The 27,855-nt window shown below is 39.4% G+C and overlaps 1 protein-coding gene and 1 long non-coding RNA gene across 3 annotated transcripts; one reads left to right on the forward strand and one right to left on the reverse strand.

Moving 5' to 3' along the window:
• The first annotated feature begins 225 nt into the window (after positions 1-225).
• Positions 226-22,972, forward strand: LOC144246229 (uncharacterized). Of its 2 annotated transcripts, XR_013339895.1 has the most exons (4): positions 226-240; positions 396-494; positions 4,369-4,463; positions 22,953-22,972. It is a non-coding gene; the product is annotated as an uncharacterized LOC144246229 (long non-coding RNA). The 2 variants fall into 2 exon arrangements; XR_013339894.1 differs by lacking the exon at positions 22,953-22,972 and having other exon boundaries at positions 4,369-8,133.
• LOC144246228 (uncharacterized) lies at positions 22,902-27,855 on the reverse strand. Its single transcript, XM_077783006.1, has 5 exons — positions 27,740-27,855; positions 25,292-25,402; positions 24,491-24,517; positions 23,795-23,874; positions 22,902-23,156 (listed from the first exon to the last, which is right to left on the reverse strand). The coding sequence occupies exons 1-5, from the start codon at positions 27,783-27,785 to the stop codon at positions 23,043-23,045; spliced, it is 378 nt and encodes a 125-aa protein (XP_077639132.1). The 5' UTR covers positions 27,786-27,855; the 3' UTR covers positions 22,902-23,042.

The raw sequence follows: 27,855 nt of genomic DNA on the forward strand, positions 1-27,855 counted from the left end.
GCACTCCAATGTCAATTTGCTTTTCTCATCCCATGAACTAATAATTTAATGTGAAATTCTTGTTGCAGAGGCCCTGCTCCAGGAGTTCTCCTGTGTGGACTGGTAAAGAAAGAGCCTCCCTGCGTTTCCATCACTGCACAAAGTGTACAAGTCACATGACTGAATTTCTTGCCACCTTTTTTCACTTAATGCCTGAGCCTGGAGCCTTTTTGGACAAAGCAGCTGCACGGCCTGGCCTGGGTACCTGAATGGCTCCTTCTCAGCTGCTAGGCAGGGAACAGGAGTTTGGTGATATTCCTTGTTAGAAAGCCTGTCTGGGCAAGGAAATTCTCTGCTTGTCTGAAAAGAGAGAAAGGGCAGGCACTGATGTCTCCTCTCCCTTCCATCCCTTGTAGATCAACAGGAACAGCTTCAAATCCCAATTCTTACTATTGCCTCTGTAAGCTGAGAGTCCTCTCAGAAGAAGAGAAGTCCTCTCTCCAGGGAAATTGCAGGTAAGGCTGGAGCTTCTGGGAGGGGCTGAGTGAGGGGAGCCTTGTCTGCACAGGGGTGTGAGGTAGAGCTGCTGGGACAGGGAGCTCACCCTGGGTAAGGTGAGCTGTCACAGCCTGTGACTCCAGGGGAAGATGGTAAAGCCTCTGTGGAAAAACCCAAATTGCAGAAGTGAAGCCAAAACTGTTGATTTATTATTATTACTTTCAGTTTTAATGATCCAATGTCTTCTGTGTCTGTACATTGAGATATCTCTTCAAATAATTTAATTAATTTAATGTATCCAAAGATACCAAGTTCTGCCCATAATAATTTCAATATTAGTGACAGCAGCATTGAAAGGAAGGGAAGCTCATGAAGGAGAGTACCTAAGGTTTAACTTTTCCAAGTTAGTTTTCCATGTTCCATTAGAGCAGTTGTTTGCCTGGGGCTTGATGAAGAAAGGCAGAAAGAAGAAGAATCAAATAAGTCCAACAAAGGGATACAGAAATCAGTTTGGGTAAATGCAGAACTGTAAAAAAAAAAAAAAGGCCAGGTGTTCACTTCCTCAGCTTTGGGGAATCTCTGGATCAATCTGTGCCTAGGTGTGTGAAACAGAACTTGGCTCACCAGGGCACAGTGCAGGTGGATTATCAGCAGCAGCTCATGGTCAGGAGGGGAGGCTGACTTTGTTTCATCCTCCAGGTGCCATCAGGGGTTTATTAATGGTGTTTCTGCAAGTGCTCTGCTGTGCAGTGCTAATCTTTCCTCTTTCTTTTTTGAGATGCAGTCTTGAGCATTTCAGTGGGACTTGATGCTGTGATCATTATTTGTTTTAAAAGCTTAGGAACTACAGAAATTGTCATTTGCCATCTTTAATCAGACAGACCATGTCAGTTCAGGTCCAACAAATGCCAGCTCATACAGATAAGAAGCAGTGTGATAGGGCAAAGGCTCAGCTGCCCTTCTGATTAGATTTTGCTTGGTTTTACAGGGACAGGAAGGTTTTAATCCAAGTCATCCTCACTAATGGTCTCAGGCTACTGTATAGAGTGTATAGAGGTTCCCCAGTTCTGCATTGTGCTTTGCTAAAATATAAATTTCTAGAGAGGAATGAAATGTTCTCCCTGCAGATGCCAGGATGCTTTTTCCAGTTCTCAGCCACATTGTGCTGGGAGAGATAAGCCCCAAAGCAGTTGATACTAAACTATTTTCTTCTCACATCAACTCACCTGTCCCTGCAAATGTCATGATCCTACAAAAAAAGCTAGAGGCCTTTTTAAAAGAAATGTTTTCTATTGGCTTTGAGCTCAGGTTGGTTTGCATAAGAAATTACTTCAAGGCCTTGACTGAACCTAAGGGGCTCCTGTTAGTCAAAAAGGAGTTACATAAATCAAGATTCTGTCTACTCGCATGCTGATTTTCTTCCTCCTCTTCTTGCCTCTGCAGAACATGTGTTCTCCTGTTTGTCTAAAGGAGAAAAAAGTGCATTTTCATTCAGTTGTACAGACCAACAAGGCAGTGCTCTGTATCTTCCCCTGACCACCGGGAAAGAAGAAAGATTTCTGGCCCCCCATTAGGAACACCCAGAGTCGTGATGCTCCCAGTGGTTCATACAGCAGTGTGCAGGGCAGGGTTTCTTCATTTGTTGCTTTTCTGGCACACACTTATTCTCTGTTGGCTGGCTCAGCAGTATTTAGCAATTGTTCCTTGCTTACGTGGAATTAGTTCTTGGATTAGAATTCAGTCTCTCTGTGCAGTTAATTTGTTGAACTATGTGGTAAAAGAAATGTTATTTTGCCCTTAATCATTGTTAACAGAAACATAACCGTGACCAAACAAACTCGCTTGGATATACATACATTTTTCAATATAATGTACAACAAAAGGCATTGTATTAAAAATTTCTATTGAGTGTCAATGGTTTTAGTTACAACCTATAAAATTACACTTAATGAGTCCCATAATGTTTCACTTACTAGTGTCTCTGTCTATTACAAATGCTGAACTGGGAGCTGCCAAAGGAGTATTGCACTGACTCTCGTAATAATAATAATAAAAGGCTTCATTGCAATCATGTCACATAATCCTCCATAACTTGCTGTTTCCAAGTTTGTGATCCTTTGATGCTTATTTGGCTACAAAATGAAAGCCTTGTCTCCAGATAATGAAGGAAAGGAAGGTTGTCCTGGACCATTTGAAGTCTGTGTGTATTTGATTCTTTCATTGTTTACAGCTAGACTTGAGAAGGATCAAAAAGATTTTTGCAGGACTAGCTTAGTGTAAAGGCTTCTTTCTGACTTGTAGCACAGGCAGTGACCATAAAGGAGGTATTATCTTTAGGAATCAAGTACACAGTAATAAAAGCAAACTACAGATTGTTTCATACAAAAGGGACAGGGAGCGGAGAGCTTTTTCAATATGGAAACAACTTCTGTATGTACAAGCCAGAAAGCTTGATTTCATCTAAAAACAAAGTTCTCTCTTTACTGAAAACTTCAGTTTATTCTTACTGTTTTACACCTGTTCTGGAAATCAGCAGACACCCAGATTGCCATTAATGACTGCACCTGATTTCCTTCAGGAAGCTGTACCTAATTATCCAAATGGACCACTGAGACACAACAGAGTAAAACAGCTTAAAAACGTTTTCAGCTTAGATCTCCATTTGAATTAACTCCATTGGAATGACATTTCCTTGCTCTTAGGATCTAAAGTGAGTGTTTTAGTGTATAGAAATGGAGAAGAATTCCCCTAAAGAGTCTTCTAACAATCCTTAATATATTTTGTTATTTTCAAAGGCGCATCAACACAAAGCAGCAGGATATACAGGCAGCTAAGCCCAGAATGTCCATTGATGAGAAAAAGGCATTTGGGTCCTACATGGAAGAACACAAGAGGGAGTGGCAGACTAGGAATGGCGAGTCCTGTTTCTGATGGATGAGTATCTACTCAGATAAACTAAAGCCAAGACTAAAACAAGGACAAGGTTAAGGCACTTGATAGACAATTAACCTGTTTTAAAGGAATTGAGACCTATTTTGGGACTAATTTAGTGAGAGAAGCTTGTATTTCCTGATCAGACCCCAGGATCAAAGGTGTATTATACCCGAGTCAGTGGCCTTGGGAAAGAGATAAGCAAGATGTTGGCAGAGTTGTGGTTACACCATGACCAAGAGAACCTGTCCCTTCTGCCCCAGGGAAGGGGGCAGAGCTGGTGCTGAGATAAGGATGAACTTGGTAAGGAGAGTCACATGTGAGGTCCTGTTGTGAGCACAAGTTTTTTGGTAAGGAAATTCATTCACAATTCACTGTGGGCTTTCCATTGGCAAAAGCATTTGAAGAATTAAGATCAGAGAGGAGAGAAATCAGAGGTCCAGTCTGAGGCTAGGATGAGGGTCTGTGTGAAGGTGATAGAAAGGATTTCCAAATGAGCATAAGCAGACACCTGAAATGTAGTTTAATACATGGAGGACAGAGACCACCACTTCTAAATTTAGAGAAGAGAGACTCTCCATCTAAACCAGTGAATAACCTACCAGTGCACTCTGGCCATTCCTGATGGACACAGATCTTTAAGGTCTTACACTACAATGCCCACCAAAAGCAACAAAAATATGGAGACATGAAAGGTAATCTCTTGAGCTCTGTTATATATTAAAAAAAGCTATTAAAAAAGGCCTCTTCATCATGATAACTACTACCAAAAATCCTGTGTATTAATAGAATATGAAGTGCTACCTAGAAAGCCTTCACTGTATTTTTCCATGGCTTATTTGACAGGTCTCGAAACACTCTGACTGGAAAGGGGTAGAAAAGTCATGATCTGACAAACTGTTTCTAAAAAATCCCAACCCCCCCAGATTTATGACAGATTCTGCTTGATTCTATTTACAGAGGATCCTGCTGCTAAGGGAAATTGATATTGGCACTGACACCTTCACAAAATTCTACCAAGGGTGAAAATGAACCATCAACAGCTATAGGAAAGTGTAAGTAGCACTGGCTGCCATGTTGATATGTAGATGTGTGTATTCTTGTATCACTGTGATGCAAAATGTTTGAAGGAAAAATTGTTATTGCTACTGAGAATATCCTTCTCAACCTCTTTACACAAGTAATAAAAATACTGCAAAAGCTATGCTGGCCCATTTCCTGGAAATGCCAATTTCTGTTTGTTGGTAGAGGTAGGCAAGAGAGCTTCTGACAGATATCTAAGTACAACATGTTCAGCAGAGATTTTCACCTGCCTCTGACTTGCAGGCTGAGAAGTACAATTCATGTGTGACATGTCTAGGGAGGAGGAAATCAACCACCAGTCATCAGCTGATAATGACACAGAACAAGATGTTTAGTCCCATTTTGGTTTCTTTGGTTATTGGTTTATTTTTTTTTTTTAGTAACAATGATGTTTGCTTAAAAAACTGATTTGCTTCTTAGCTGCACATTTCTCTCTAATAAAGACATTTATGTTGTTGAATTTTTATTTCCTCTTCTAAACACTGACATTTCCCTTTAAACATGAGGTTCTATACCAAGATATTTACCTTCAGCTGTTTTGCAGACATTTGACATTTAGCAGAGGAATTTGTTTCAACTAGAACAAGTAAGGGTTACCCATTTCACCTGGGCCTGTGTTGTTACAATCTCTGTCATTCTTCATCTGTATCAAAGTGCTCCTCCAAATAATTTGCATCTGGCAGCTATTTTTTCCATACCTCAGTTGTGTTAAACATAGGTTGAAGTCCATGACTGAAGCTACAAGATAGTGGCTTTTGCCACATTTCACAAAAATATTTCAGATACTGCCATGGATAATGACAATACTCACACCAAAGTTCCTCCTGAAAGGGAAAAAAAAAAATTTTTACACATGATATCTAAGCATGTGAGGCAGATGCCTGTATATTTGACTTTCCAAAGCAGAGAAGCCCCTAACGGGACACCCAGCCCTCCCAAAACCCAGGCTGCATAAACCCTTCTGGGTTAGGAATTGACAGTAATTCTGGCAGCCAACACTGCCCTCCAGTGTGCGCTGTGTTAACTTCCTTCTGCGATGGTTTCCCTCTTCAGGGTTAATAAAGGGATTCGGTGTGCATTGCTGAATGTGTCAATCCCGTGATTTCATTTATCTTAAGATAAATGTTGATTTTATCTTAAGAAAATATATTTAAAAGCTATTGTTTATTAGCTGTTACTCTCCTTTCTATGTACTACTACAAAAATAAAAAGGAATGTGTAAATACATTATTATTGGATCTATAATTTATGTTTGCTTTGTTGTATTTTATTGTAAATGCAGGCAAACCCAATGGGAAGAAATGACAATGTCTGACTCAATTCAGAAGATTGAATGATTTCTTTATCATAACTATGGCTAAAATACATTAATATAGTATATAAAAGGAAGAGATTAAAACTACATACTACTTTCTCTAACACAATTTGTGACTGACTCTCTCGCTCTAGTCCAGACACAGGTGGATTGGATTGGCCATCAGGCTCAAACAATCCTCACCAGAATCCAATCAAGCACTCACTCCAGGTAAACAATTCTCCAAACACATTCCAAATGAGAAAAACAAGGAGCAGAAATAGAAATTGTTTTCTCTTTCATTTCTCTCTGTGCACCTCTATGAAAAATGCTGAGAGGGAGAGAAGTGTGCTTGTCACAGTATTTAGTATTTTTCAAAAGTGCTACAGAGCCACTGGATCATAATGTGTAACACATTGTAGATTTGCTTTCTGCAGTTATAACAGACATAATGGAAGTCAATATTATTTCATTATTCTTCCTGCAGATTTCTGATAGTCTATGTGATATATATACATATATAAAACCAGGATTTCAAATCAAAAATTCCCTCAAAGCAGCTCTCTACAACTCATCTCATGGGCAACACACTGCTTGTATATACACAAACACCTCAATCTCATTTAGAAACAACTGGTGTTGTTTCTAAGGCTGATTTTAATTTATCACTGAATTCTCTTTTTTGTATCACTCATCTGAATTTTAATCCCAAATTACATTAAAAGAGAGCTTCAGTGCTGACACAGAGGATGCTCAATACTCTCAAACACCAAGTTGCAGAAAGGTTTATTTAACCCCATATTCTCTGTATATTTATTAACATATTGAACAAGCACTGGAGTTTACACTTCATAGGAAAAAGAAGGGGTGGGGGGCTCGGGCATGTGTCTGTGTGTCTTTCTGTGTTTTGCACTATAGAGGATAATTTCCAGTCCAAAATCTATGTGTACAATTCGTCTCAAAACTATCCACCTCAGGGACTGCTTTTTGCAGAACTTGGGCAAACACTTCACTGCACTGTTCTGTGAACACTGTGTCACATGGGATATTTTTAATATAAAAAAGCATATATTATCCTAAATTAAGACACTTCCCAGAATTATTCAAAGAAATGGTTAGGTCGAGGTGCTGTAATTGTTTACCAAAACATACTAGAGAAGATGACTGGACCTTCATTCATTGACATTCCAATCTAGAGGACAAACAGGTGGGCTGAGATTGCACCTTTGTCTGTCCTGAGAGCAATGACTGAGCCCCTTGGTTCCAAGCACTATAACAAGCTGGTTTGCGAGGCTGTACTTGCCCCTACAAGCAGCCATGGTCCCAACCAACCTCCTCTGCTGCATGAAGTGGTGCAAACCCCTGAGCTCTGGTGCCCACTGCCACGCTGAGCTCCCTGGTTTGTATCTCCTCTGATCTGTGAGTAAATAAATTCCGGTGGAAATGTGGCTTGGCTTCTCCCCAGACCCCTGCTGGCACCAGTAGTTGTTCCCAGTCTTTCTCCTGCAGCAATAGGGGAGGTTTTGTGCCAGGCAACTGTGACTGCCAGTGTCAAGGGTCAGCTCCACAGCCTCTTGTCTTTGTCACCAGCTCCCACAGCTGGCTGGCATCCATTTATTCTATTCTCTCAGTTTACAATCAGCTTAAGAGTTTCTGCTGCACAAATGTTGCTTCCCCCTGTGACCCCAGCAACCTTGACTTGAAATGATCTGTGTTGTTTAATCCTGAGGTAGCTTGGCTGTGCCCTGGGCATTGATTCAGTTTCTGTCCCCTTGCACCACCCTTGTGTAGGTTCATGGAGTTGTCAGATGCCATCACGGGACAGGACACATTTCCTTTTTCAATTCTGCACAAACACAGCCCCAGAACTGAGCCCTGGGGTACCCCCCTGGCTTCCAGCTGGACCCGGAGCTGCTGATCCCAACCTCCCGAGGCTGGTGCCTCAGCTGGTTCTCAACCCCCTTTCTCAGTCTGTATTTCAGCAGCTCATCCATGAGGATGGTTTGGGAGCAGAGGCAAGAGCCTTGCTATGATTGAGGTAAACAGCACCCACTGCTCTGCTCTCCTCCCCCAAGCCAGACATTACACTGGAAAAGGCTGAGGGGTTGGTGAAGGTTGACTTGTCATATATCAGTCCTGGCTGCCAGTCCTCAGGAATCTACCCCAGCACCACGACCACTCAAAGATCACTGAGCACTGGCCCCTAGCCACCCTTCACACAAAATTAGGAGCACTCTTCTGGATTTATTAGCTGCAGGCTCCTCGTTCCTCATTTTTAAGGAGGCTATAATAGCAGTGTAGAAAGCAATCCCCATTTTTAATTTTTCACCAATAAGCCTCTTCACTGGAGCACCAACAGAATAAATTCTAATTTACAGATTACTAGTCCCAAGATGGTGATGACAAGCCAGGGAAGAGCATAAGGCAATCACATTTATATCACTCCATCAGGGAGAGGCAAAAGCTGAGTGTCTGCTTCAACAAAGACCATGACACACAAACATGTTGCCATTGTTTTCCATTCACCCTAAGAAAAAAGACCTGAAGGAAAAAATGCTAGTTTTGTTCTTCACCATTCTCCAGAGACATTTTCTGACTTGAAATCTGAGATCATTTCTCTGATCAGTATCTTCCAACGTCATCTCACTGCTCCAAATCATTCCAATGGACAGCTAGAAACTTCACGAAAAATGAATTCAAGGATGTTCAGGAGTGAGGGTAAAAGTACAGAAGAATCTTGTAAGAAATTTAGTGAAATTTTTATACTATTTATACTATTATATAGTTTTGTATCTCTTGCACAAATTAGCAAAAAAAAAAAGAAAATCCTTCTGACCCTCTGTTTTTTCCTCAGGAAATTCCAAATCTCCAAGATAATAAATCACTTCTCCCTTCAGTTCTTTTTAAATAAAAATGCTGAAGTCTGATTACACTTTTCTAGGCCTCACGCTACATTAAAAAAAAAAGCCTGGGAGAGCAACAACCCTGCAGTGAGCCTCTGGGTAGGCAGTTTATGACAAAAGTAGGAGAAACATTGTACTAAAGATCCAGTTGGAGAGCCCTGAAGTGGGCTGTTTTTCTCTTTGAAATATTTTTTTCTTTCCTCCCACTCCCACTTTAGTCCATCTTTGCATAATCTCTTTTATTTTGTTCCAAATCTCTTTTATTTTGTTCAAGTGAAGCAGCAGCAAGAAATTCCCCCCACTCTCTAATTTGTTTTTTTTTTTTTTTTTTTAATTGAGAAGAACTGCTGGTACTCAGCCTCTGGTGGGAAAAAGCATAGGCCGAGGCAGAGTCCTGGCTCCCTTCTCCCACATTATTCACTTTGGTGCAGTTAGAAGCCAATGCACACTAATTGCTGTGATCCCCCATTTGGCTTTTAACTTAAATAGCCATCTGTAGCAGAATCTCAGCTGCTTTCAGCAGCCAGAAGCACTTGAAAACAGCAGCCCCTAACATTGTTTAATTTTTACTTTGAGGTCATGAAAAAGACCACTAACTGTTTCAATGAAACTCCATAGGATGGGCTTTGGCTGGATGATTTGTTTCTGCTTTAGGATTTAATTTGAACAATATGGACTTCTCCCCATTAGCATAAAATAAATCAGCACTTTGCACTAGTTTCCCACGCATCACTTTCCACAGGCTGCCAGCATTAGGGATCATGTGGACAGATGACAAGCACTCAAACTACTTACATCTATTACAGTCCACTGGTCACATCAGCTCCTGGGTTTGATCATTCTTTACCTTGTATATCACTGTTACTTGCTTCCCACAGTCACCAGGTTTAATATACATGAGCCTTGTAATTCAGCCACAGAGCATATTTAGAGAGTATAAATTCAAATCAGGTAGCAAGGGTTTGAATAATAGAAGACATTATTTTTCCTCAGAAAGGCAGTTATTTGAAATACACCACAGCTATAGTTGTAGGATTTCAAGGAGATCAAATATCAGAACTCATATTTTCCTTCCCCAGCTTTCCATATTCATGTTAGCACATAAAATTCTGCTTTATATAGAAATTATTTTCTTCCATGAGTCTAACTGAGATAAGTTTGAGATTTACTGAGCTAGAGTCCAGGTATTGCACTTCATCTTCAAAATCACATGGGATGAAACAAATTATCCTAATGAAGTTAATGAAGGGAAGGCATTGAGCTAGCTGGAAAGAACAGGGTATTTTTCCATGAAAGATTTGCAGGCTTCTCCTTCCCCATTCCACAACTCCTGCCTTGCTGCTCTGTGCCACAGGGGACATCACCACACTGCTGCCCTGTCTGAAGCTGATGGGCAGCTTTGGCTGCCCCATCCCTTTTCCTGGCAGCCCTCCAGGCTCTGTGGTGCCCTCACCCCTTCCCCACAGCCATGCCCTGCTGGGAGCTTTCCCCCTCACCCTCGGCAGGACCAGCAGCCTCCAATTCTACACCAAAGGAGACAACAGAGAAAAGGGATTCCCACTGAGGCAGCAGTGATGGACCCAATAACATCCCTGCAGCCAGTGCCACTCTGCTTGGTGCATTTCCTCCCGTGCTAAGCAAAGCTAAGTGGGCACACTTGGGTGTTAGTTGTTGCAACCGTAGTTCTGAGGATCAAGAAACTACTTTAAATTAACCCCATTTGGTGGATTGTTTTTGTGAGGCAGGATGTCCTAAACTATCAATGAGTTAAGACATAGGATACAAAGGTTTGGGGAGATTTACAAGGAAAATAAAAAGAAAGTTAAAACTAATCAGAAACTAGGGCACGGGCAGGAAAAGCATAGGATTCCTGGCTCTGGGTCCAGCAGACAGGGTTGGTGATCTGGGTGTGTCTGTTGTGGAGAATTTCTACAAACAGTTTTGCAAAATACAGCAGAAGTCCCAAATATTTATAAAACATTTAGAAACATTCAGGTCTTTTCACTAAATGAAAATATGTATCCTACCCATGGTCAGGGGTTTTACCTACACATTTCTATGATCATCTCTTCAGATCCAGCTGTCTCCAGCCCAAGTTAACCTGTAGTGCCTCTTGTCCAGACCAGTATATTGTTAACTCAGATGCCAGTTTTAACTGTGAAAGAAAAATTGGACTTGCTGAGGAAAGACATTGAATATGGATCTAAATACCACAACAAAACAAACTGCAGACACTTCTCTGAAAACCATGTCAGACCAGAGATGCACATTTTTTGCTGAACACTTCATGTTTCAATTGGCAGCTCTAAGCTAAATTGCTCTGCCTAACCCCAAACCAACACATATGCAGAAGCATCAAAATTTCATGCATTTTTGAAAATGAGGGGATGTTTTTCTTAAGCCTCTACACCAATAGACTAAACATTTCTAGATTTTTTTAAATATAGGAGAGTCAGATGTTGTCCACCTGTTAATCACTGAGGTCAGATAGAAAAAAAAAAACCCAAATTGCTCCATGCCCCCATGTGAATTTTTGGTGTATGTACAAAACTTTATTTTGTACAACTGTTAGAGCAGTTCAGATGGAAGCAAACATTGAAAGGAGTGGCTTTATATTTTGTGCTAATAAAATATAATTTTCCCTGTTTTGCGGGACAACTCCAGCACAGTTGCAAGCAGCCTTCTTGGATATAAAGTCTTCCCTTCTTGCATTCACCTCACATTCCAGTGTTACAACAGCTTGAAGATGGGTTTTTAACTTTGGTAGGAGTTCAATAAGCATGTGCAATTGTCTGTGTTTGCAGAGTAGATTACAGCTAGAAAAAAAAAAGGTAATTTTTTTGTTTTATGGGAGGAAATGAAAAAGACCAGTGCCATAGACAAGGATTTCATTAAGATGAAGAAATTCCACTTCTCCAAAGGGAAAAATGTTAAGCTTTGATTGAAGATCTTTCATGAAACTATTTGTGTGGTCTTTATCATTTCAAACTCTTAAATGTGTGATAGCTGCAGAATTGCATGATTTTTTGAACTTGTCTTGGAATTTGAGTTTTTCTTTAGCCTGTTTAAGCCCTGGATTCCATTCCAACCAAATAAAGACAATTTTTGATCAAAAAGCTGTTGCACCAGTCTGTAATCTTCCAATGAAATCTATGAAAACTCTAACAATAGGCCTAAGAAAAAACACTAAAACTTGACAACTAAAAAAATGACCTGAAATTATGTAGCATTGTCTCATCCTCACTGCATCTTCTAAAGGAGACATCCTCCAGAGCACATATAGAGCATGGTTTTGCATGTCATCAGGTACTTCCTTACCCTAATGTATAACCAGAAAGTCTCAAAGTGATGTTAAAATGCTGGAAGCAGCAGAAGAAAACAAGACATCTCTCACATTAGCAAGTGAAATAACCTGAATTAATAAAATGTAATTAAGAATTGGTTAAGATGGAGCAAACCCAACTTATTCAGATATTATTTTCCATTATTTTAAAACTTTTTATGTTGTTTGTTTACTCTTATTATCCACTATCCTTTCCCAGACCAGAAGTGGGAATGCTGAAATCTTGTCTGACATTGTCAAAGGTTATGGACTGGTATAGAAGAACAGGCGACGCTGTCTCAGAGCACACAAAGGGGGTTGTTTTTGAGGGAAAGAGTCTTATAAATAAACCCAGTATTATCTAGTTGCTATTAATGTTTTTCACTTAGCATCCCTAAAGGGAGTCAGGGTCCTTAGCAGGAGGCCTACAGTTCTTTTGGAAATAAGAAAAACTTCATCTCCAGGCAGAGTGTTAGTGGGCAAACACTGAAATGGAGAGCAATTATGAATAACTGCTGTACTCACCACACCTTCTAAAACCAAGAAGAGAACAAATTAGAAACAATTCCAATAGTTGACTGGAACAACAGTGGAAACACTGAGTACTTCTTTCATTTTACTAAAGCAGAAACTGGCATCTGACCACAGATGAAGAAGCCCCCCAAAACAGAGTCCCATTTTTGTTCTCACCCCATTAATTAGACATCACAGATGAGGTAGACTAGATACAAGAGCTACTTATTATAGAGCTGCAGGAGGGTAGGGTCAAGAGGAAGACTATTTTCCCTGAAAAAAACAAGGAATAATTTTGATATTTATTTCTTTTTATAAAGAAATAGTTTATACATCCTATTGCAAGCAAAAAATATATCCTTCTTAGTCACTGAAAGCCTCTGAAAATTTTCTCAGAAGTTCACACCAGGCTGATTAGAAGAATTGCTAAAAACAAAGTGTTTTGCCCAAACATCTAATCAGGTTTTTCTGAATTCTTCCTCAGCAGCATGTCACCTTGATGTCATTCTCACCACTGCCATCACATACCCTGTAAGTAACTATTTCATGCACTGGAATATAAAATAAGACTTTCCTGAAATTTCTGGCTGTCCATTGGTTTCACTGGTTTTCTGAAGTGAGATGCTAATTTTCCTGACTGTCATCTGAAGAGACCATTTCAGCAGCATTTAATTGCTGTTGAAAATGCACTGTCATAGTATTCAAGACTATTTTTCTTTGGGTGCTTCTGTAATGGAATTCTCAGCAGGTGAAATGCAAATCTCTCTTAAAAGGTAATTTTCCAATTTTTAGAGAATTTATCAGTCCTTTGAAGCCCCATGCATATTGGAATTGTTTCAGACACTGCTTCCCAAAATTTGAGCACATTCTAGAGGTTGACTTTTTTCATTGGGAGGGATTTTGTTAGGCTACCATAGAAATGAGTGATGAAACAGAAGCTGGCTTCCGGTGAATAAAACCCACAAAAAGCCAACAGCAACCAAAACCTCCCCCCTTAACCCCCCAAATACAAAGTTCTAGCAAGAATTCTCCTGAAGAGAAGAAACAAAAATCATTACTAACCTTTCCCTTAGGGCTATAGTGTGTATCCTTAACTTGCATTGCATTTGGTCATTTATGTGATCACACAATCAGAGAGCAGGGCTGCTGTGTAGGAATTAACATAGGATGGGCTTCTAGGAGAAAAATAACTCATATTTAGAACCATCCAGTCCTTCAGACAAAACTCCTCTTTCCTTGTTTACCCATTATGTAACATTCAGAGACTGCAAAATGTTCTATCTTGTGAAGAAACACCTGAAAGGACACAGTTTTACTGAGGTGACTTCAGTCTGAACTGGAAATACCAGTTCATTTGGACTTCTCTGCTAACTAAAAGGTCTTCAAGTGAAAGAAAACAATTGGTAATCTAACCATCAAACTGGTACCAATACAGCGACAAATATAATTAAAGCCTGTGCCCAACAGCTGTGTTTGCAAAGTTGCTGAAGATACAAAATACTATTTTTTTAAAAGAAGAATCAACGTTCATCATCAACATTTGGGCCAAAACACTCTGAATTCAGGATTACTTCAAGCTGCAGGGTTTTTTTCCCATTATAAAGATAGTGTTGATTACAGTACTCAACCTCTTATTCTGAATCATTCTGGTCCTTCCTCACGTTTTGACACCTCAATCAATAGTTGTGACTCTGGTTTGCAGTCATCTTTGGTTTCACAAGGTTAAACACTGAATTTCTTGATTTCACTCTCTAAATCTCAGCATTTCCTTTCCACTTCCTTTTATCCAATACCTTCAGCCTTCCAAGACACCACCTCCAATTGTCTTCCCTCACTTCAGAGACTTCATCATTGTTGGTTGCTTATTATCTTGGCTGTTTTCAGCCCTCAGATCTCAATTCCCATCTGTTCTTCCAGTCATTGGGCTTTCAATACTCTTTTTGCTATTTTAGCTTTTATAATCTTCTGGACTTCTTAGATATATTACTTCAATTGATGTAAACTATTTCCATCCCTGATCTCTGTTCTTGCTTCATTCATGTCCCTAGGGCATCTGACATTGTCACTAAAGCCTTATACTCTTGCTTAATCTCTCCACTTAATTTATTTGTCACATGCTCCCAGCTCTCATTCCAAATTGAAAATACAGCATTTTGCTGTAGCATATCAGAACTGCACTCCTTTATTTCTTACATCTTCGCAAAGGGGGCATCTGTATCTGTATTATTTATATGCAGAAGACATTTTGGTCATGCATGTTGTGTGACTACATAAAACCCGCATTGTTCCGTGCCTCCGCACCACCTCTGAGGGTTCCAGGATTCTGTGCGGCAAAAAAGCACAAGGGAATTTTTTTTAGAGGATCATATTTTCCACTGACAGCTCATTCTGAGCTGAAGTGAGTGTGCACAACAATGACACTTTTAGCTGTGAATCCAAACAAAATTTTTTGTGTAGTAAAAGCCAACCTAACACTAGTATTCAAAGGTCTGCTGCTATACCCACTTCCTTTGGTTAATAATCAGCCCAGCCACATCTACCTCTAAAACCTGCCATTCAGCTCCAGACTTGTGGTTTCTTTGGATTTGGCATAACCTATGTGGCTGCAAAATGCTGAGCACCAGCCTTCACTAGTCTGGAGTTGTCATTAAAACCTACCTAATATATCCTGCAGACAGGAAGCTGAGGGTTCTGTGAAAAGCAGATACATTCTCAGAGAGATCCTGCCACCAGACAGTGCCTTGGAGGAGCCTGGACTGCTTCCTAATGTTCTCCTCCCATTTGCACCAGTGGGCAGAGAATGAACGGCTTTAGTAGGAGAAGATAGAAAGAGTATTCCTTGATGAATAAGGATGAAGTCCCTCATGTGAGTTTTATTTTTCTTCTATTTTTTTTTTTTTTTTTTTTTTGGCCCAGAACAGAGCAATAAACAGAACTCATTAATTGTAACATTAATGGTGTCCATTAAGTTTGGGATCAGACATTATCTGTTCAGTTATCAGAATCCCTGAATCCAATGCAAATATTTTACAGAAGAACAGAGAAAGGGATTATAATATTGTCATGGAATTCATTACTTCTTTCCAAGACCTTCCTGCTAGGCTCCACTCATGCTTCCATCTCGCCTCCTGCACTCTCAAAGTGAATGCCCTTTCTTTGCCCATGAAATGAGAGCTGCACCAAAGACAGGATTATTGTACATTTCCATTTCACAAGAGAAGAGCAGACAGCTCAGCATGGCTCACAAGCTGCAGGTTTGTCATTAATTCATCATCAGAGAGAAACTGGTGGCTTTAGCTGGCATTGGTATGGAAACAAACTGAGGAGAAGAACCAGTAGGCCATTTAGTTTGGCAAAAGGTGCCAAACAATCTAGAGGTGTTCTCAATAACTTTCACCCAAAGTGAAATTTTCAGCTATTTTCCCCACTAACACACAACCCAATTTTGGTCCCAATCATACTTGTAATGAGCACATGCACATCTGCTTCATTTTCTCAGTTGGCTTCCTAGCAAATACCTGCACAGTAGGGAAAAAACATGGCCTTTATTGGCACTAATCAAAATGCTTTATTTAATTAGTAAAATGTGTGAAATAATGTCCAGTATTCCAAAGATACTGTGATTCCTGTCAACATTTCTAGAATGTTTATTTTTCCTGATAAATAACTCCTGTGAACAAGGAGTCACATTTCTCTTTTGCTTGATTAGTATAAAATATGTAGAGCATGTAAATATGTAAACCATGTAGAACAAAATCTCTTTATCTCAGTTCCACTAGCACAAGCTGATCAGGAGCTTACTGCAAAGAAAGAATCCATTTAGGATTTCTAGGGGAAGCTAGCTTTCTGTGATGGCTCATATCAAATACAGCAGATACAAATACTCTGCAGTCCTGTTTTACTGCAGCTGGTGTCACCTTCTCTTTTATGTCATGGCAACAATTCCCTCAGTCTTCGTCTTTTTCCTGATTTGTTACTTTTTACCCATACTGAGTGTTTCTGAAAACACATGTCTGAAAGCAAACCCTTAAAAATTTCAGTCACTACAAATCCTAGAAATTGATTCAGCTTCTTAAACAAAAGTATTAAAAATATATTTGAAATAGAAACTTGAGGGGTTAAATAAAATCTAAAAGTAGCAGGCATTTTACCTTACCTTGTGAAAGGTAGCTTCTCCTACCCTCCCCCCAACTCTAGAACTTTCCTGATGGTATAACAAAGGCAAATCCTGAATGGAATAGATCTTTAACCTTCTTTGAAAACCCTAAACATGCTATGCCCTAATTTTGGTCGTGTATGTTCCCTGTTTTCCTTTCAGTCCTCTTCCTAAATTAAAGCTGGGCATTGGGACATCAGATCAGAAAAAGGTTTTCCACCCCCAGGATGGTTGGACACTGGAACAGGCTCCCCATGGAAGCACCAAGCCTGACAGAGCTCAAGAAGCATTTGGACAATGCTCTCAGGCACAGGGTGTGACTCTTGGGGATGGTGCTGTGCAGGGCCAGGATTTGGACTCAATAATCCTGATGAGTCCCCTCTAATTCAGCACATTCCATAGTTCTGTAACCTCCTCCTCTAATACCAAATCTATGCACTTCCAAGAAGTTGATACTTCCTTTTTTTGCTTTTAAAGAACGTTTTGTATCATCATTATTTTAATGAGACTCTTTCTGATGATTACAGAGTATTTTTCTATCATCAGGGCCTATGACTGGTCTTGGAATTCAATATACAATTAAGAAAGAAATTCCAGCCTCCTGAATCACTAGAATGTCTCAAGATGCTAAGATTCAAAATGCAGAGGTGAAAAATAAATTCTTCTAATTGCAGTAAGATCAGAATTTGGGATTTGTTTATCATAACTTGTTAATCATTCTCACCATAATCCCATTTAAAAATGCACTAAATTTAATGCTAGGATTATACATCATGATCAAAGCTTGTTCTGGGGTGACAATGGGGCACAGACAGACTTCCTAGGTGTAATGAGGCTGAGGGAGGAATAACAATGTCCCTATTCATATACCCAGACCCTGCAGCATCCGAGCCATCTGCTGCTGAAACTGCAGATCTGGACTGAAGAATGCCAGACTGTTTCCCTCTTCTGTTATCCAGACAGCACTCCCCTTCTGACATAACTTGCAGGCACTAGGTCTATGCTCATTGGTTCTGTTAGAATCCCAGAGCAACTTTTTACTGTCAAAAGGCACTTTGCAAGCTCAGAATAACATGCACTGGTAGAATCCTAGCCCTTAAAAGAATATGCCCAAATTGATGAAACTGCAAAAGGAATTGCTTTGTTACCACAAAAGGGATCAGAATCTAGAGTTTTTCTTATAAAGAAATGGCATGGTAGAAGAGAATAGCAGCACAGTTTCTGTAGCACAGAGCATGTGAAATGAAGCTCAGTAAATTGCTCCTGTGAGTGGTTTCGATGACTTCAGTAAATTACTGGTGTAAGAAAATTTTGCACAGTTTGGCTCACAGTTCCAACAAAAATTAATTTGGTTTAAAAGTGATCAGCAACACTTCTGAAACCTCCTGAATGGTCTGGGCTTGAGCCCCAAGAAGCACAAATCACAATGGCCAACTTCTCAAAATGTCACAAAGTTGCTTAACAACTGTCTGTATGGACATTAGTATTGCAGAACATTACAAAACCTGTGCTAGATGAAGAAGGGCTCCTTGTGCAAAGATCACAATTTTACCAACTATTAAAGCTGATGGAATAAACAACATAGAAATTGAGTTTTCCCCCTAGAAAACAACAGCCTCCTTAGTAGTTACTGAAAGTCACTCACAGTCACTCACTGGCTAAACAGGTTTGATTTCTCTGAATATTTTTACTCTCTGCTAACAGCAGCAATTCTTCTGCATTTGGTGGACTTTGTTTCAGAATTGATTTTACTGTCTTTAATAAGGAAAAAACCAAATGTTTGCATAAGGTGGGACTGGACTGTGAACAACCCAGCCTAGTGAAAGTTGTCCCTACTCATGGCAAGGGATTTGAAATATATGATCTTCAAGGTTCCTTGCATCTAAAACCAGTCTATGATTCTATATGCTCAAGAACCAGAGCATGTGAAACCAGAGTATGTGAAACACAATTTTTTCTACATTACTTATACATCTTTATATTTACCTGTCCAGTCTGTCCTATTGCATTTTGAGAATTTTTGCTGGAGCTTGCTACAAAAAATAAGAATTAGTATGATAAAAAATTTTAAGTAAATAGAAATTTCTGAAGGACTTTTTCAATTTTGCTTAAATGGAGGCAGGTATACCTGAAATATGCACAAAGTAATTCCATTAAAATCAGGCAGGCATTCCACTTATTAAGGCCACACTACAGCTCCACAAAATGATCTCTCACTAACTGCAGTAAAAAGTTCTCCTTGTCTGGTATACTTGTGATGGCAAAAACATGGCAGAAGAAATTCTGCTGCTTCTTGTTCAAAACATCCTTTTTACACAAAACAAACAAACCCCAAAGAAAGTTAGGTCCAGCATGAAGTGAAAAAGAGGGTGTTGCCAGGGAGGGGCACTTCACACAAGCCTTATCACTGGCACACATTAGAATACACCCCACTCCCGCTCTTTATGTGGACTGGAGTCCCCAAATCAGACAGCACAGATGTCTTAATCTGCCACACGTCCATACTGTGCTTGGGCACACACAGGAGGGAACAGAAAGCCATGGTCAATTATTTGACTACTATTAAAACATGATTATGAAGTGGTGTCTGACAGCAAGACTTGGTGCTTTGAAATCTGCTGGTTGGAAACTCCCTGCCAATGGACTGATGTCTTTCTATCAAAAGTGCTGTCAACAAAAAGCATCCAGTTTGTGTCCAGCCTCATTGCTTCCAGCCTGGCTCAAAGCTCACTAGCAGGAAGGCTTGTGAGACAGAAAGGTGTTGCATATGTTGGTCTGTGTGCCTGTTGGATGCTCTGCTGAAGAACGGAGCAGTCCTACAGAGTTTTGACAATTCACTGCAAGGTGCTTGCCCATTCTTGTTTGAGGTGCTGTGAAATGGCCTGGCAGGTGTGGCTGCACCTACTCTCTGCCTAAATAAAGACACATATTGTTAATAACACCCTTTCTCACCCTGGATCATAGCTCCCCTTTTCTGGTTTCTTTTATAAGTTAGACCTCTACAGGCAGGAAAACATGCTGGCTGCTGCTGGGTTTGTTTCTAGCATATGCAGAGGAGGCATAGAAAACAATTGGATACAAATAAAATTTTAAAGGCCTGAAGGATGACTTTGTATAAGAAAGGTTTTAAGGGTTAAAGATATCTAAGTTTTTACAGCCTGGCTTTAATAATATTGAAAATTTTTCTCCTGTTTCTTCTTCTGTTTATGAGACAGCTTGTGGTGAACCTTAGGGTAAGCAAGAGTAAATCTTTTTCTTTGACCAAGATGGTTAATGTGTATAAATCCAGGGATGTACATAACTAATACCATTGACTATGTAAAATATTGACCATGCTTTTTAGCCAGACACATCCTTTTCCCTTCAAACTCGTGTTTCACACCGTAAATGCAGATATCAGCTTTAAAAATTTTGTAGAAACTGTAAAAATTGCCATTTTGCCATTTTTACCCCAGAAAGTACAGTTAGCTTTCCATTTTTAGCCTCCAGTTATTAAAACCAGATGTGCTTTCTCATTTTTAAAGTGCTAAACTTTAGATCAATGGAAGACAAAACAGTTGTGCCAGAGGTTTTGTACTATGAATGACAGGAGAAAGCAAAAGAGAATGGTCCACTGGTCTCATAGTAAAAAGATGAAAAGGAGAATGAGGAACTCTGTAAGGTTTTTTAAAGGGAGGGAGAAGAGATCTTGAGCAGTGTAACTAATGTCTTCAGCATGTTGTACTGGTCAAGTCTGCACTGCTTGGAAGGGCAGTAAATTTGAAAAGGTTTGAATGCAAAGTGAGGAAGATCATCCACATTAGCCCTGTGTTTATTTTTTTGCTAAGGCACCCGTTCCTAGTGCTGCTGGCTGCAGTGTGCCAGGCTTTACAACTTTTTTGCAAGTTATTCAGAAATGAAACAAGCTGTTTTACAAACACAACTACCTAGCTGTGGTAGCTGTTGGAGACTGGAGATTCAGAGCTTGAAGGGACCTGCAGAGACTATTCAGTGCAACTTTTCACACTGTGCTGGTAATAAGGGTAATTTTGGTAACCTGTTTTTAAAAGTAATCCCCAGTTAGCAAGGCTCCAACACCACTTTGAGTAGTGTGCTTTTCTCTTCTTGCACTCAAAAAGACTCATCTCTAAATTATATAAAATTCATTTCCTTCAAATCGAGGCAATTCCTATTCATCTTTCCTATAGTGGAAAAGAAGTGTGAATAAACTAAAAACGTGCTTACCTTTCAGTTGAGTGTAAGGACAATCAAATCACAGGGAGGATTTGCTGCTGCTCTGACTTCCACACCCGCAGCTTCTGCTCATCAGGGCTTTCCTGATTTCCACAGAGCTGTCCCTTTTCATTTATTTCTGGTCTCATTTCCAAATCAGAGCCACAACATGTGTCTCTCAAGTTTTGCAATACCATCTCCCCTGTTTCCCAGAAAGCTGGGAAAGCTGCCCTCTCCTCCACGGCTCCATCATTCCCAGGAGCTGCTCCCTTGCTGGGCAGGCAGGGAACTGCAGGGCTGTGGGCCAAAAAACCCCAATTTGTGAGCCCCTCTGTCAGCCCAGGTACTGCTCAGGCTTCCTTGACACAAGTAATTTGAAGCCCACAGGTAGTTCAGCTCCTAAGTACTCAGCATCTACTCTTCTGGGACTGGCCAGCCAAGGTAGAGGAAAATTTTTCAGCAATCACAAACCTCTTCAAAAGTACAATGACCAACATGAACACCAAATAACAAATATTAAATATTATTTCAAGCACACAAGTTCTGTAAAAGCTCAGAAAAAAAAATACAACCACTCTGAAAGTGTTTTCAAAAGCAAAGTTATTCACAAAGAGGCTTGCAAACATCAATTAAAAAGCACTGTAAACATTGTTTATATTAATTATTCCTTACAAATATTTGTTATTCTTATTTCCTCTGTATTCAACTAATGCTGTTTATTGCTCAGGGCACTCTTGATCGAATAGCTGAAAAAGCATTTAAGCACTTACAAAATTTATATTAAATGAAATAAAAACAGATGATGCACATTAAAAAAAAACCAAAACACTGTGCAGGAAGCAGATTTAGCCAAACTTTCCCACCCTAAATAATATTGCAACACATAAAATTCATACAATTTCCTCATTCTTAAACTCAGAGTAAATGAACAGAAATGAAAAGGATATTGTTATCTATGAAGCTGATGGAAAAAGGGATGAGATTCCAAATATTCCTTCACATTTTATTTCACAGAAGTAATCTGAAAATCTCTTGAATTTCATTAAGAAATTGCCTTTGTTTGTAGAAAACGTCAGCTGGCACCTGAATTTGAAAGTTGACATAGAGTTCTTCACTATTACTAGGTAAACTGATACTAGTTTGAGAAGATTCACATAAAAACAGAATCTGTGCCTTCCTGCTGATTTACAGCTCTCAGGGTAGCTTCATTGCTGTGGGGCTTACACACTGCATGCTTTCAAATACATTTATCTGTGAAGATAAATACAAGCTAAGGACATACTACTGGTCTTGCACTCCAGGGCAGGAGCTCAGTCTCAGGAATAAGGGTCACTTGCCAAAGCTCACACAGGAATATTCTGATGGAGCCAGCTCAGACAAACCCCTTGCCTCTCTGCTCCTCTTGCCTGTCCCAAGTTACTGCAGGGTAGCCCTTTGGACCTCAGATTTCCCAGCTCCTGCTCAGCCAGAGCCCCACAGCATTCGCTGGCTGCTGAAGGGACCTGGCACATATTAGTGCTACTCAGTCAGGGGAAGAAACAGGGGCAGAATGACTCTTGATTATTATTAAATTGATTTGAAATTTAAGAATCAGTTAAGCCCAAACCCCTGAATTTTATTGGATGACACTGTCATGCTTCCACTACTTCTTCTACTGAGTAGCACAATGATCAAACAAAGGTTTGCAGTGGTCATCTTTGAATAATCCCTGACTAGGAGTGGGTGGGTGCATCAACTGTGTAATTTAAAATAAACTGTAAATTATAACAATATCTAGACTAGCAAATAAAACAATTCCTAGGAAACTCCTAGGCATTGGAATAGCATCATTTATGCTGGTAAACTAGTTGTGGCCCAAGCCAGATTTTGGAAGCTAAAACCTTCCAGGAGCCATTTCCAATAGGAAATTCACAGGTATACAAGCATAAACAGTGGCCATTCCAGCTAATCTCAACAGTGGTCATGTTCCTGTGCAGGTTTAATTTACTAGAAAATAGTCTAAGTGTGGCATTTTCCCTAAGAAGGACATTTATAACTTCAAGAATGTAACTTTTTTTTCAGGTACAGCTCTTTTGAGAGTGCTGTTCAACTATCTACAGTCGAGAGGGCTTTCCTTCCCTCGCAGAGGGTGATGCAGCAGCTCTCGTGCTGTCACTGCCCTGCTCTCTCAGAGGGCCACTCCTGCTGGCTCTCGGGCACCGAAAGGCTCCGTAAGGACACTCCAGCCTCACCGTAGGGGAGAGGATTGAGTTCCATCGAACCTTCCTGCGAAAGAAACACAAATGCATCATCACCGCTGCAGCGTGGCCCTGAGCCACACAAATGGAAAACCAGTAATGTCAATATAATACTAGTTCTCCTCATGTTTTTCCTTATTATTAAATTGTTTCAGTAACAGAAGATTTTTGTGTATCTGTTTCTATAGTGTTACTGCATTTATTCTTATTAAAAGTTACCTGGTATTTTAGTTTGTATCAATATTAACTCATCACAGATAAGACTGAGATACGTTATTATAGCATAAATTATAAGTAATTATAGGATCTAAAATAATTCAGACAGATAAAACTCACTTGAACATTTCAATTATCATCGCTGATGCAGGATCTTCTATGAAAAAAACCTGCAAACCAGAAACCATTTCTACAAAAATGTGAGTAGATCCTACCCAGGAAGGGAGGTCAGCTGAGATAAATTAAATTTTGATTATAAGCTGCCTAATTTTAAGAATGCCATCCAGTGGTGACAAAAAATCCCCTCCCAGTGGAAAAACAACTACAGTGCAAATGAACATCAGAAATCTGAGTGACAAGTGGAAATCTAAAATTTAATGTTCTATAATATATACATATTATGCACACAGTAACAAATACCCCCCACAAAAAAAAAAAAATTGGACTTACTTGTGATTTTTTCCATGCATACCAAAAAATAGTGACTATAAGAATACAGAGCAGCACAAGGGCAATGCTGACTCCTGCCACTAGAAGAGTAAAAAGAAAGGGAACCATGACTTTAAGATAAGGCAAAAATTAATACCTACATTTGTGGTGGGTAATTATGCAGCATAAATTAGTTACATGTGGCACTAAAATATAAGTCTTGATTTTTCCTACAAACAAAAATCTCATTCAGATCTGGGTTTATACAGAAATAAGCCAATCATGTCACAAATCATTACAGTATTTTTTTTTTTTTTGGCAGTGCAAATATGTGCTATCATTAATCTCCAGGGTTTTTTGGTTTTTTTTTTTTTTGTGAAAAACAGTTACTGCTGATCACAAAATTAATATTTGTATTACAGATTTTATTAAAAGAAAAAGGCCCAAACTAATAGTAATAAGAAAGCAAATAACTATCATTTATTCTGGTTGAGGGATACTGTCATTACTCAAATCCCAGAGAAATACCATGACTTGCAATTAAGGAGTGTCTTCAAGACTATTATATGAAAACAGAGTTTTTCAGGCTAATGACAAGTCCATACATAGCTTTTGTATTCTATAACCAACTGCAGTAAAAGAAGTTAAAAATTCAAAACTTAGGTAAAGAAAAAATTATTTAAGCAAAAGTACAATATGTTGAAGTTGTCAACTTACCTACTAAAGTTGGCAGACTTCTTTCTGCTAAAAGGGAAATAATAAAAGTTAGAAACTTGAGAAAACTGCACAGCCACATGTAATGAAGCTAAAGCTGGCTTTCCTACCTCAGTATAAGAAGCAGAGAGACTACAGGAGGAGGAAAGAGGGAGGGCAGGTGAAATCCCTGGCACTTCAGCTACTAACACCACCCCAGCAGCTGCTGTGGAGACCACCACCCCCACCCCTCAAAGCCCCACAAAAGTAGGATTTAAGAAAACACCCGTGTTCTGAGCCTGAGCTAGGAAGTGTCAAGCAGCTGTAGCTGTGGTGTTAAGAGCAGAGCTGGGCTTGAAAAAGCCCAGGGGGACTTTCGTGGCATTTGAGACACACACAGAGGCAGGTGCTGCACAGAGAGGTCTCACAGAAAAAAATCGAGACACTTCACAGGTCTGGGGATATTTTCTGCTGTTATCTTCCTCATTAGTGTTCTTTTCCACTGATCATGGAAAATGACATTTTATATTAAATTATACATTCCCTGCCCCTTTACAGATGATTATTTAGGCTGTGCTATTTAAGATGTCTGAAATACTCTTTGTGCTTCAGCTTCCACCTCTGCAGAAACAGAAACCTGTTTAAATCAGTCACAGGGTTATATTGCTGCTAAATTGGTTTGTGCTTGAAATTCTTCTGAGGACAGTCAGTGGCTGGAAAACAACAGCACAAAAGGGGAACAATGTATTCCCAAGACTCAGATGTGCACACCTGAGGGAAGATCTGACTCAGGATTTGAAGGAAGCAACAATTTAAAAAACAGACCCGAAGCATAATCATCCCGTGGTGGAAGGGCTGTTGTAGGACTTGGTGTATCAAGTTCCTTTAAAGTTGAAATATCTGTTGTCTCTTCACCCTCAGCATTACAAAGGTATCCTAAAATTAAAAACATTTCAAAAAAATATTAAATAATTAAATAAATTATTGCTGGAGTAGGCCATATCCTTTACTAAAAAGGTTGTTTGATAATTTCAGTTATAAGATTCAAATGCTCATAACTTGGACAATCTTGCTTGCTGTTTTACATTTGGAACATTTCTCTCCATCCCTTTACTTTGTGTAAACATTTAAGTTGAAATTGTTAAGATATTTCTCAAAGAAAGTTTGGAAAAACTCCCCTCACTGCCATTTACTCAGCATAAAAAAAAAAAAAAAAAATCACAGATATTATTTTCAGCTATTATGTCCTTGCTCTGGAGTAAGAAAATGAAATCCATAAGAGAACAGTAGCAGAGCCTTTACTAGATTTGGGCACTCTGTGAAAATTACCAAGCCCCTTTTCATTTGCTTTGATGGCAGTTGATAGGATAGAGCAGCTCAGCTCAACTGGGATGTTTATTGATATATCCATCCTCGTTCTCACTTTTCCTCTTTTCCTATATGCTTCTCAAATGGGAAGCAACCACACTGATGGAGATGATGACACTCATTTGCTTGCGTTAATTAACAAATATAATTAACATCCCTTCTTTCATATTATTCTCCCCTTCAATTGCAAATTAATGAAAAATAATTGGGGAGGGGTGAAGGATACTTTTCCTGAACTTTTTGTTAATGACAGGAAGAGAGGAGAACTATACCCTTTTATAAGTTATTGGAGCATTGAGGAGATGCTTTTCACAGCCACAGTTGTGACATAAAAAACAAACCAAAACAAAACCTCTCCTAATGAAGCAGAAGTTCCAGGAGATTCCACATAGACTCTGAAACATTACAGCGGGGCAAAACTCTGCCCTGTGAGATTCTTGGGCACACAAGTTAAAAAAAAAAATCAGCATCATCAAACATTTAATTCTGGTCTCCCCTGAGATTTGCTATCTACAAATTCCTTCCTAGAATGATAGCATCCCCTCCAGACATAACATCCATCCACAGCTTCTCTGGAAGAGAGCAAACACGTGCACCCAACAGTCCTTCTGGGCCGACGCTGCCTCTCTCTGAGAACCTGCAGCACTTGTTAGCAATGCATTGAAGTTACTCCAGGCTTAGGAGAGAAACTTGCTTTGTCACTCTGAAGCTTTCCTAGGACTCTGCCAAGCAGAGCACAGCTCAGCAGAGAGAGATGATACACATATTTCCGTGGGCTCCTTAGAAGAGGGACAGCAGAAATTCTCAGCCAGGCTTGCTTCAGAACACGTGTGCCCTCGTGATAAGAAGGTCCATTATCCAACCCCCTCCACCTCTTTTCACCTTCTTAAATTCTCCCTCTATTGCTGCCTTTAGAGGTGTAAAAAAGAAAGTGCTTTATGTCTTCCCAACAGATGGAGCCTATTCTTTTTCTTTTTCACAAGGAAACAGTGTTCTGGTGGAAATTTATGAAACTGATACAATTAGTCACAAATTCTAACAGACAAGCATAAATCCCTTTCATTACTGTCTAGTATTACACTAAAATTATGTAAGGTCTCTAATACAACATTCAGTCACAAATTCTGAGTATCAAACATAAATGGTTCCATTAGACAGAACTGATACAAGGGGTCCTGAGCAGTGTAAATGGTGCAGTTGGGAAATTCATGAAACTTGCAGAGGAAGATCCCAGCCATTCTCACTTCTACTCAGAAAATTTATAAAGTCTTTGTGGAGTAGGTGGGAAAGCCTGGTGCTTATTGTTAAAAGGCCTGAAAGAATGATTTTTTTTTTGTTTCCTTGCAGCGTCACTGAGATACTGCCACTGTACCTATAACCAGTGCAGACAAGTAAAAGGTATGAGCTGTTGATGTTGTCATTTTTCTAGTTTTATTTTGTTTGTTAGAATATTGATCATAACTGATGATAACATTTATTTTTGTCATTCATTAATGAGTCTAAGATGACTAATGTTGCAACAAGTCTTACCTCTTATACTGGCACATGTGTATTTCTGTACCTACAGCGGATTTCTTTAAAATATAGCCTAAATTATTCTTGAGGTTCTATTATTAGGATTGCCACAGATATTTGCATGGCAACATAACTGTATGCTTTTCAAGCATTAATTTACTGATAGAGATATAACTAATCATTCATGTAGTACAATATAGAGATATAACTAATCATTCATGTAGTACATTATAATAATGCACAGACAAAACACTTTCAATTATTATACTTACAGATCTAGCCATATGAAGGAACATTCAGAATGTACTTAAGAATATTTCCCAAAAGTAATTGCAAGTATTGAAGAATAAATATTAGCTGAGGAAAAAATATAAAGAAATGTTCACTCACCTGTAAGCAACAGAATGAACACAGGTATTGTCTTAAACATCTTCATTTTTTCTTTTTGTGTCAGCAAGAGGGCAAAAGCACCAGGGAAAAATCCCTGGGTTGCTGTCCTCACAGCA

The sequence above is a fragment of the Lonchura striata genome, chromosome 4, assembly GCF_046129695.1.
Source record: "Lonchura striata isolate bLonStr1 chromosome 4, bLonStr1.mat, whole genome shotgun sequence".
NCBI lineage: Eukaryota > Metazoa > Chordata > Aves > Passeriformes > Estrildidae > Lonchura > Lonchura striata.

Excerpts from the sequence above, each read along its gene's own strand:
- LOC144246228 (XM_077783006.1), bottom strand. The coding sequence starts at position 27,785 with ATGAAGATGTTTAAGACAATACCTGTGTTCATTCTGTTGCTTACAG. Across the intron at positions 24,518-25,291 it reads ACGGGATGATTATGCTTCGG|CAGAAAGAAGTCTGCCAACT; the intron begins GTCTGTTTTTTA and ends TTTCCCTTTTAG. Across the intron at positions 23,875-24,490 it reads AAGTCTGCCAACTTTAGTAG|TGGCAGGAGTCAGCATTGCC; the intron begins GTAAGTTGACAA and ends TTACTCTTCTAG.